Source organism: Ananas comosus, linkage group 15 (genome assembly GCF_001540865.1).
Source record: "Ananas comosus cultivar F153 linkage group 15, ASM154086v1, whole genome shotgun sequence".
Lineage (NCBI taxonomy): Eukaryota > Viridiplantae > Streptophyta > Magnoliopsida > Poales > Bromeliaceae > Ananas > Ananas comosus.
Window position 1 is genome coordinate 5,970,983 of NC_033635.1, and position 11,841 is coordinate 5,982,823.

At 34.9% G+C, this 11,841-nt stretch overlaps 1 protein-coding gene across 1 annotated transcript; it reads left to right on the top strand.

Moving 5' to 3' along the window:
• Positions 7–7,315, top strand: LOC109721243 (protein OBERON 4). Its single transcript, XM_020248733.1, has 2 exons — positions 7–2,567; positions 6,416–7,315. Exons 1-2 carry the CDS (start codon positions 176–178, stop codon positions 6,964–6,966), a joined length of 2,943 nt encoding a protein of 980 aa, XP_020104322.1. The 5' UTR covers positions 7–175; the 3' UTR covers positions 6,967–7,315.

Consider the following 11,841-nt stretch of genomic DNA (forward strand, 5'->3'; position numbering starts at 1 on the left):
CGCCGCCGGTGATGGCTCGGATTCTCCGAACAGAGGGGGGAGCCATGGGGAGGATCATAGAGGCAGGGCGAGGTCTAGAGAGTCGAGAGATTCGTTGAGCAGTGATCAGAGTCGGAGGCCACTGACGGCGAAAGAGGAGGAGAGGCCGCGAAAAGAGAGCTGCGGCGCCAGCGATATGGAGGAGGGAGAGCTCGAACCCGAGCCGGAGCCGGAGCCTGGCCCTGAATCCTTACCCAATCCTGTGTCATCTAGTGATGAGAAGACTTGCCGGGGAGTAACAGAGGGGAACGGTAAACATGATGATGGAATTCCGATCAGTTGTCGAAATGAAGAAAATTCGGCGAAGAAACAGGCTGTAGAATCTGAGGAGAAGATGGAGTGTGATGGTTTCGGTGCTAACAGCATAAAGGAAGAAGGCAAAGTTAGCGACTGCGTTGGAGCGGAAGCGGATATAGCGACCGAAGCTAAAGATCAGCAGAAAGAATCAGATTCAGTATTAGATGAGAAGATCAGTTTAGAAGGAGACGGGAGAGAGAAAGAAAATGGTGTTGATAGTAATGATGTAGTAGAGGGTAATTTATGTGAAAAGAAGCAAGAATTGCCTGAGGAAGTAAGGTTGCGCGAATCTTCTCAAGATTTGGAAGAAAGAAGCGGCGATGAAGAGCACATGGTCGAGAATGAAGGGAAAAAGAGTGAATCTCCCGTTTCCAATTCTGCGAAAGAGGACTTGGAGGAGAATCAGGGAGAAGGGAAAGGTGTGGTAACGCAAACTGAAGCTGTAAGAGAAGAAGAGACAGGTGCAGGCCTTGAAATTGAGGAGAGAGAAATTGAGGAGAGACAAGGTAATGATATTGATTTAGAGGTTGAACCAGAGGGTGCTATCGATGTGTTTGTTTCAAGTAAAGTAGTAGTTGGTGAGAAGAGATCTGAGGATATGACTCTGAACCTTATGACTGGAAATCCAAAGGACAATGAGAAGGATAACTGTCAGCCTATCGTGGTCTCCACCAAAGAGAACTACGTAGAAGATGGCAATGCAATGGAAGTTCAGAGCAGAAGGGGGTTTGAGCTGGTCTTCCAGTCTGATCTTGGCCGAACAGAGAAAGCACAATGTAGTGGGAGTGTTACCGACAAGCAAAAAAATATTAAGCTTAAAATGGAGAGCCTCGATCTTTCTCTTAGTTTGCCAGGTATTTTACAGGATTATACTTCCAAATGTCCAGTCCCGAAATCTGATTCTCCCACTCATACCAAGAGTATACAGTCTTTGCCATCATCCTTTCGCACATATTCAGATGGGTACACGAGCTCTCAACCTTTTGTCCACAATCCTAGTTGCTCACTTACCCAGAACTCCTTTGACAATTACGAGCAATCTGTTGGTAGCCGTCCAATATTTCAGCCGGTGGATCAGGCTGCTGGTGGCACCATATGGCAAGCCCAGACGTCAAATGAATCCAAACGGAAGGCTGCCCCACTTGTTCAGAGGATTCTGCAGAATGGCAATGCAGCAAACCACATGTTTCATTCTACGAACGGACAGCAGCAAGGGAAGCCTAATGGCATCCTAAGACAGATGAGTCTCCCAAGGCAGTCATCTCCAGCACACAGTCATGGTTCTCATGATTCCAGGTCGGAACATAGCAAGGGTAAGATGCAACTTACAAGAGAGAGAAGCAGCAGTAGTATTTTCAGGAGCGAAAAGCAAGAAGGGGAACCACTCATGCTTAATGGTTCAGGCGTCATTGAGAGGATTGTCGCCAAAATTGTGTCAGAGCCTTTACATCTGTCGGGCAGGATGCTTCAAGAAATGACTGAGCCTTCCATAGCTTACCTGAAGGAAACCATTTGTGAGATGATTACCAGTGCAGATAAAACTGGACAAATTACTGCACTGCAGGTGGCACTTAAAAGGAGGTCTGACCTTAATGTCGAAATGTTACCAAAGTGTAACCGTGTTCTGCTAGAGATATTAGTTGCTCTAAAGACCGGTCTTCCAGATTTTATCCTGAAAGCGAGTAGCATCACTATCTCTGATTTAGTTGACATCTTTCTAGACTTGAAATGCTGTAATCTTGCTTGTCGAAACATGCTTCCTGTGGATGATTGTGATTGCAAGGTTTGCATGCAAAAGAATGGCTTCTGCAGTGCATGCATGTGTCTTGTCTGTTCCAAGTTTGATATGGCTTCTAATACTTGCGGTTGGGTTGGTTGTGATGTCTGCCTTCACTGGTGCCATACGGACTGTGGTTTGCGCCATTCTCTTATTAAGAATGGAGGAAGTGGTCCGCGAGCGCATGGGAATAATGAGATGCAGTTTCACTGTATTGCCTGCAATCATCCGTCGGAGATGTTTGGTTTTGTGAAAGAAGTATTTAAAACATGTGCCAAAGACTGGAAAGCAGAAACTCTTACTAAGGAACTACAGTATGTGAGACGGATATTCTCCTCCAGTATTGATGAAAGGGGCAAAAGATTACGAGATGTAGCTCAGCAGATGTTGGTAAAACTAGAAGATAAAGCTAAACATTCTGAAGTTATCAAGTATGTAATGGCATTTTTTTCTGGTAAGTTACTGCCATCTGCAAATCACGTGTTGGCTTTATTTTCTTCAACAAATATGTCAGTGCTGGAAAGGCAAAATTCATGATGTTCATGCTTTTAGAATAATTTATTCATCATGCATCTAGTTTTCGTGTCATTGCTTATTTTAGGCCCCTAATTTCTTGCTGCAAGACATTATACTTTACATGAGAACTCTTTATATTGTCTATGATATGGATATTTCATATTTCTATTCATTCATGTTAGTCGTTTTCCTGTGTCCCATATGTTGGTTGTTTTTCTCTGCCCCTTATGCTAAAATAGCTTCCATATAGATGTAGCATAACTTCTTTGATGTCTAGCGTCAGAATGGGAGAAGAAGAAATCCGACTAATATGGTTCTCAGTCCATTTCAGAAGTCTGAGCAATCTTGTATGCCGTGTCTGATAATATATCTTAGTTGTGGAAACATGGGTATTCATATAGATTACTTGTTGAGCTAGGGACATTTCTACGGCTGACCAGCTGAAAGTCTTCACTGATTTTGGTGTTAAATGATATTAAAATGTTGAATATGTCTAAAACAGGTTGCAACCCAACCCTTTAAGAGTTTTACTTCTGAAGATATACGCACATCAAAGTATCAAACTTGCTTTCTTGAAACTGCTTTTGTACTGGCTGTTTAGTACACGTTATCTTTGGGTGGCACTTTCGGATATGGCAAGCAAACAGGACTCAAGATCACATGAAATAATAGGGTTAATTTGAAATAATCTTGACCTGGGTTAACTTGTCAGCCTGAAAACATTAGGGCTAAGGCAGGATAAATATTTGAGATTGGATTAATTTAAATTATGTCCTTTAATCTAGTTTTGGTCGATATGAATTGATATCCTAAATATAAGTGTTATTACGACCAATCCTTACCAAAGCCCATGCTTGTTTTTTTTGGTTCGGAGTAATTGGGAACCAAAGGTTTGATCTACAGCCAGGAAAACTGAAAAGTTTTAGTTTCAGTTTCCAGCTTTAAATGGTCACACTTGTTCTGCGTGATAACTATCTAATTAGTTGTGTTTGTTTTGGCCACTAGATTCTGCTGTGTATCGAATGAATATGACATACAATCAGGAATTACCTGCCCTTATTGTAACTCTATTGGCATGGTTTAGTTTCATAACCCTATTTAGGCAATGGTACTTGTTTCAAGGTGTTGCACAATATCTCCTTAAATTTACTTTAAAAATTTGGATGAAGAATGCTCACCAGTGCAGACTTTTGAGTGGAACATTATCTACTTTCGCCAAACTCCAGAAAGAAAAAGGGCAAGAAATGATTCCATGAACTGAACTATATAACGGAGAAGTTTAGGGAATGATTTTGCTTTAGTAGCAAGTAGGAAATCTGATGCAGGACTAGATTTGGGGTCCGTCAAAATTTGGTTTGAGTCCCTACATTTGCTGGAATATTTTCAATCTATTTTACTTAAGAAATTCATATGGGCTTCAGGCTTTTTTCAAGAGGCTAGAACAAGAAGGTTAAGAAGAAGAAGATCAAGAAAAAAATAAAAAAGTAGAAAAATATGTTCATTTTTAATTTTTTTTTTTTAACTTATGGCTGAAGTAGGTGTTTACTGTACTGTAGCATGGTATTGTTGTACTATACTATAGAGGTACTGAAACAACGGTGGGAGGTGAATAAGATGAAGAAGAATGAAAATTAGAGAACAACCTTATTGGAAGCCCATGCATCAAATAAAACTCTATTAATCCGTAATAACCTGAATTTTAAGAGACCCCTAAGGCTATTTTTATAGTTGTTTTGTCTCTATCCTGGTCATATTAGGAGTTAAAGCTCTTATTATAAACAGTATCTAGAAATATTTGATAATTTGGAATAGATTCCAGTGATAACAAAACCCTAATTTGATGAGACTTCTAATTTTTTGTGATGCTTGCCCTAGTCGGGATTGGGTCCTCATGCTACAGGAATTGGGTTGGATCATGTTTGGTTTGGCCTTAGTCTAATTATTTGATACTACCCTATTGCTACCTTAATTCTTAGTGGAGTAGAACTGCCCTCCTGACGGAAGTTATCACAAGTTACCTACTCTTTTAGTGATAAATTGTTATTTTCCTCAAGTACTTTGTCTAACACTTGTATTTATATGCGCCTTCCTCAGTAGTTGTGTATGTCCTGTTCATAGTGGAAAGATAGTCTTGAAAATTCTGCAGATTCCACTGCTTACCTATATCAACTTGTGATTTATTACTGACCATATAATGATCGGAAAGGAGGTTTCATTTTGCTAACAATTGAATTCATAGGAAAGGTTGCCATTGAGCCGGTCAGTGCATACGAATTATCTGCCTTTAAACATTCCAAACCCTTGGTTGTTGTAGTCCGCATATTTCTTTTTTTAAGGACAAAATCATAAATAATATTGCTAACGTACTAGGCTGTTACGTACTAGTTTGCATATGATATACTATGAAGCATTATTTGTTGATGTTTAAAAAAACATTTGCCTCTGTATTCAAAGAAGTGGCGCATGCACCCATATATGTAGTTGCGATCGCTTGAATGTCCTCCATAGACCATACAAACTGATGCGCATATGATCTGGGCACCGCCATGCGCACTTTGCCTATTGACCATATGGTATACAGAACCTTGGCAACATGCGGACTCTTTTTGCTTTTAGAACATTGATAAATCTTGATTTAGAGGCTGACCCTGACATTCCACTTGTATGTTCTACGTCTGTTTCCAGCATATATTGTATTCCTAGCTTTTCACACACAACTTTTGAGAATCAACCTTGTAACAAAAGCTGCGTTTATTGAAACCTAGTTTTCGCTTGTCATTTACTTTTCTGCGGCAATCTCTGGCCTACTTTTTATAGATTGTCATTTGCAATACTCGACTATTTTTCCTATGGATAAAATTTCGGGAGTTCCGTTTGAACTTGGCTTTGAACCCTATGCTAGGTGCCTCCAAATTATTATATTACACTTCAATTTCATTCATTTGGCATTTTGTGTCCCTCCAAGTTTCGGTAAATTAGATTTAGAGGCTGGTATCCTTGTTTCTTGACTAAGCAAGGGTTTCTACCACTCGGTGAGCTTTTTGGTACTAGTTGTTTGTGAATTTGAATGGAATCGTATTATTTCTCTGTGGAATTTGTCACATTTTGGAGCATGGATGTTAGATGGTTTTGGTGGAATGTTTCTACTCCTATCATATTATCGTATTTTTTTACTGGAGGGGTGAAATATGTGAAAGGTCGGCTTTTGGACAAGTCTCCTGATTGTTTAGTAAAATATTTATTTGCATATTTGAATGATGCAACTGTGTTGTTTTCCATTGTTTAGTAGAGCTAATATTAGCATGGTTTTCAGATATAATTGTGGGAGAGCTGAATTCATGTCTCTTTTAATGTGTTATATGATTTGCATTTATGCAGAATAATTAGATCGAAAAGCTGGCAACGACTTAGTGAAATTTTACAAGATCATGCACTGTATAAATTCTTTAAAGTTTGATTTTATAGGTGAAATTTTAATAATTTTTGGTGAGAAGGAGATGACTAATCTTTGCATTGCTGCATGCTACTGTTTTAGATTCAAGTTCCACTATGATTGAGCTTAATGTAATTCATATACTACAACAGTCGAACCATGTTTTTGCAGCATCCAAGCAGTTCCATCTTTTGTTTGATCTTTTACTTTTTTTCTAACTTGAGAGTTAATCTGCTTAGATGGTTGTTAATCTGCTTGTATCTTTACTGGTATGTCTTTGGAATTTATTGTGCATTGCGCTCTTTACGACAATAAAAAATAACTTCATTTATGTGCTTTCTTTGGTATTGCAGATAGTGAATCCAATTTCAGCATTAGCCCTACCAAATCGCGAACTATTGCTGAAGGAAGCAGTATGATACCATCCTCAAATGAAGGACCGAAATGGGTGCCATCTGGTCTCTCGGATAGAGTCGCCAATCTGGAAAATGCAGGTAGTCTTTCCAGCATGGAATTTAAACGTGCGGGCGGACAAATTGGCAATGTTAAACAACAAAATGATTTTGAAAAGAAGCCGGTTGTTGATGAACTTGATAGTGTAGTGAAGTTCAAGCAGGCAGAAGCAAAGATGTACCAAGAGCGTGCCGATGATGCAAGGAGAGAAGCCGAGGGCTTAAAACGAATAGTATTAGCAAAGAATATTAGGATCGAGGAAGATTATAACAGCCGAATTGCCAAGCTTCGGTTAGGCGAGGCAGAGGAGAGGCGTAAACAAAAGCTTGAAGAGCTACAGGTTATTGAAAGGGCACAGAGGGACTATTTGGATTTGAAAATTAGGATGGAAACTGATATCAGAGATCTTCTGTTAAAAATGGAGGCTGCAAAACGTAATTTCAGTACGTGATATGGAATCTGACAGCATGCACTGCCTTGCTACAGCTCAATATTTATTTCAGATAAGCGCGTCAAAGGTCAACCGGGTAGGTAGAAACTTTATATGATGATGCTCTAAAGCCGTAGGCTTTTGTTGCTTCCTTTAATCCTTTCCCCCTCTTCTGTTACTCTCTTGATGTTGTTAGATGTTTAATAGCCTTTTAGCCTTCTATCCTTGATTTTCCTCTTTTACTTTTCATTATCTAACTGGATTCTGTACAGGGAGATTGCAGTGTGATCATCAATCACAATTATGGAAACGGAAAGGAAAATAGTTCCTCTTTCATCGTATCTTATGTTAAATAATTAATTGTTTGTAATCTTCTTCTTTTAAAATTTTTCTTTCCCATAGTTTTTTGCCTTTTTTTTTTAGCTGTTTTTTTGTGTTTCAGCCTTATTTCTGGTTTGCAAACAACATAGGTCGGCTAGAGCTCAACTAATGTGGAGGATACTGCATAAATGACTGACAAATTTTTGCGACCAACACCTCAGAGAACCCTTGCAGAAGTATTCCTAAAACCTAGCAGGAGAATAGTTTGTTGTAGCCTACATGGCAAATCGAAGTAGGTTTTTCTTTATTTTTCATTTTTCCAAAAAGCAGTATGTGTGGCCGTGTATGCAGTTTGGATCATCAACCGCAACGTATATGTAATATGTGATGCAGTATCCGGTCGGACTGCATATGCGGTCCATATGTGGCCGCATATGCAACAAACAGACACATATGCAGTAGTTTTTATTTTTTCAGTAGGATTGGAATGCAATGTTAAATGACATTGTTTGGTTAATTATTACACATATATAACTATTTTTATGAGTAGGGCTACTGTGTTATTAGGAGCACAATAGTATTTGTGCTGTTAACTTTTTAACTATCCATAAATTTTGATGGGTAGCTAGGATGAGAGAGAAGAAGAGAAATTGGGAAAAAATTGAAAGAGACGAGAAATTGAGACACTCAGTTTTTCCTCAATTTCTCCTCTCATTTTAATATCTATCAAAATTGATTGATGGTTAGGAAATTAGAAGCACAAAAATTACTGTGCTCTTAACAATACAGTATCCTGGCTCCTATTTTCATAACAAGTTTAGTTAATAATAATGCATATGAAGTAATTATTTTTATAAGTGTAATTTTACTATATATCTTCTTATTTTAGTAAGTTTTATTTTTAATATATTTAATAATTATGTTTATAAATATTGATTAATATTTTTTGTATTTGTTCAATGTTATTATACTAGATTTTTTTTTCCCTTTTTGTGTTGGCCTGTCGAATGACGGAAATGGCAGTTTATCGGAATTATTATTCTTCTTCATAAAAATGCAGTATACTGCTTTTTAGAATATTAATTTTTGTGTGATATTTTTTATTATTTTGTATTGAAATTTTGTTTATTCTTTTACTTAATAATTTAGAGTAAATTGTTGATTATTAGTTTAGTGATACATGTGTCCTTTTGAGGTCTGTACTTGAAATAAGCTATTTCGATATGTGAATTCTAAATTGTTATTTTTAATTATTTATTTTTGTTAGAAAGCATTTATATTTTTCAATACCTGTAGATGTTTTTTAATACTTTAATAGCTGACATACGAGTGGGACATTGTTTTTTTTTTTTTTTTAATTTTTTATTCTGTTCTTTTAACCCTTTTAAGGAATAATTTTATAGATGCCTTTCTAGAAACGATTAATTTCATCAATATCTTTCTAAACTTGATAATATCATGAATGCTCTCTAATATGTTAAAAATTATCACAAATGCTCTCCACTAGTTAATGTCCGTTAAAATTTATCTGAAAGAGTTAAATTTTTAAAACACCATTTTTATCCTTTATCTCTTATCAATAATAGAAACACTAATAGGTATTTCAAGATAATTTTTATAAATCTAAATTTGACTATTTAATATATAAATATTAAATTAATTTTTAAATGATATATAAAAATTGTATTTTATATATAGTATGTTTTTATATGNTATATGGCAAATCGAAGTAGGTTTTTCTTTATTTTTCATTTTTCCAAAAAGCAGTATGTGTGGCCGTGTATGCAGTTTGGATCATCAACCGCAACGTATACGTAATATGTGATGCAGTATCCGGTCGGACTGCATATGCGGCCCATATGTGGCCGCATATGCGACAAACAGACACATATGCAGTAGTTTTTAGTTTTTCAGTAGGATTGGAATGCAATGTTAAATGACATTGTTTGGTTAATAATTAGACATATATAACTATTTTTATAAGTAGGGCTACTGTGTTATTAGGAGCACAATTGTATTTGTGCTTTTAACTTTTTAACTATCCATAAATTTTGATGGGTAGTTAGGATGAGAGAGAAGAAGAGAAATTGAGAAGAAATTTAAAGAGACGAGAAATTGAGACATCCAATTTTTTCTTAATTTCTCCTCTCTTATCTTAACATCTATCAAAATTGATGGATCGTTAGAAAATTAGAAGCACAAGGACTACTGTGCTCTTAACAATACAGTAGCCTTGCTCCTATTTTCATAACAAGTTTAGTTAATAATAATGCATATGAAAGTAATTATTTTTATAAGTATAATTTTACTATATATCTTCTTATTTTAGAAGTTTTATTTTTAATATATTTAATAATTATGTTTATAAATATTGATTAATATTTTTTGTATTTGTTCAATGTTATTATACTAGATTTTTTTTTTCCTTTTTGTGTTGGCCTGTAGAATGACGGAAATGGCAGTTTATCGGAATTATTATTCTTCTTCTTCATAAAGTGTAGTATACTGCTTTTTAGAATATTAATTTTTGTATGATATTTTTTATTATTTTGTATTGAAATTTTGTTTATTCTTTTACTTAATAATTTGGAGTAAATTGTTGATTATTAGTTTAGTGATACATGTGTCCTTTTGAGGTCTGTACTTGAAATAAGCTATTTCGATATGTGAATTCTAAATTGTTATTTTTAATTATTTATTTTTGTTAGAAAGCATTTATATTTTTTAATACCTGTAGATGTTTTTTAATACTTTAATAGCTGGATCACATACGAGTGGGACATTGTTTTTTTTTTTTCTTTTTTTTTCTTTTTTTTTCTTTTAACCCTTTTAAGGATTAATTTTCTACATGCTCTTCTAGAAACGGTTAATTTCATCAATTTCCTTTTAAAATTGATAATATTATGAATGGCCTCCAATATGTTAAAAATTATCACAAATACTCTCCACTAGTTAATGTCCGTTAAAATTTATATGAAAGAGTTAAAATTTTCAATATACCATTTTTACCCTTTATCTCTTATTAAAACACTTCAAGATAATTTTTATAAATCTAAATTTCACTATTTAATATATAAATATTAAATTAATTTTTAAATAATATATAAAAATTGTATTTTATATATGGTATGTTTTTATATGATTTTGGTTTTGTTTTGGCTTTAGGTTTTGGTTCATATTCGATTTGGATATAGATCAAAATCATAACTAAATTTGAATACGATGAGAGTTCATTTTTTTGTACATATAACTAATACTATCTCTACTCAGAATCGATTAAGTTCACCCTATTAGAAATCAAGTTCAAATAAAATTGTATACCTGTATCAATTCACATTCCTAATAAGTAATAGTAATTTGAAATAAAGTATAGATTTTATTTTTTTCCTATTTAATCAAAAATAAATCACATAACTATATCAATATGCATTCTTTTTTTTGATTGAAAAAAAAGAGAGTTTTGTTCAAAAGCTTAAATATATTATATTTCCATTTTTAATGCATTTAATGGAGATAAAATTTTTAAGAATAATTTTGGTTACAAAACTTTTAAGCTTCCAAGATTAAAGAAAGATCGATAAAATCCACAATATTTACTTTTATTTAATTTTTTATACATAGTAAAAATAAATAGAGCCACTCTATTTGGTGAAATTATAAAAAACTCGATAAAATTTTTATTTTTCATACACTAAAATTAGTTAATTTTTAAAAATCTAAAAGTTAATGGGATGTTAAGTAAAAAAATAAAAGTTGAGGGAGCCGTTTCAAAATGGCAAATAGTTGAGGGGTCTCCATACATCTATTTCTCTACTTTAAATAAAGGAGGGTTTGGGACATCTATTTCTCTACTTTAAATAAAGGAGGGTTTGGGGGACGGGTGATGCGTGTCCCCTCAAACCCCCTTTTACTCTCTCTCCTTCTACATATATATTTCTCTACAATAAAGGAGCCGATCGTCGAATTGGATGTCCTATAATCAAAAATAACTTACAAGTACGAAAGTCTCCGTACTTTCGATAGCATGGGAGACATACTCTATATATATATATATATATATATTTTATTTCATTTATTATTTATTTATTTGAGGTTACTCTTTGATTCGAATTTTGTTTTAGATTTAAATATGAAAATATGTTGCAGGCACAGCAGGGAACAGAAATTTTTATTTTTTTGGTTTTTTTGACCAGAGATAGGATGTAATGTGGCCGTGCCGGCCCGGCATGGCCACATTTATCCGGGCCAAAGCGGGCAGGGCGGTCGGCCCGACGTGGCTCGGTTAAAATCCGGGCCGTGCCAGGCCAGATTTTATTGAACACAGGCCCAGCACAGCCCTCCAGCTCTGATGGCACCGGATGGGCAGAGCCGGGTCGGGCTCCGAACCGGCCCTTCAAATATTTTTTATTTTTAAAATATATAAAATATTTAAAAATAGAAAAGAAAATAATTCTTTTTTTTTTTTAATAGTGTTGGCTAAAATAAAAATTATCAAAATACTTATAAAGTTTTAAATTTTTAAATAATTTTGAAAAAAATTTTAAAAATTTTTCCAAAGAAGAGCCTAGGGCCCAT

What these genes read in the sequence shown, in the direction of transcription:
- LOC109721243 (XM_020248733.1), top strand. Translation starts at nt 176, where the DNA reads ATGGAGGAGGGAGAGCTCGAACCCGAGCCGGAGCCGGAGCCTGGCCCT. An exon ending in TGTAATGGCATTTTTTTCTG is followed by an intron (nt 2,568 to 6,415) that starts GTAAGTTACTGC and finishes TTGGTATTGCAG; the next exon opens with ATAGTGAATCCAATTTCAGC.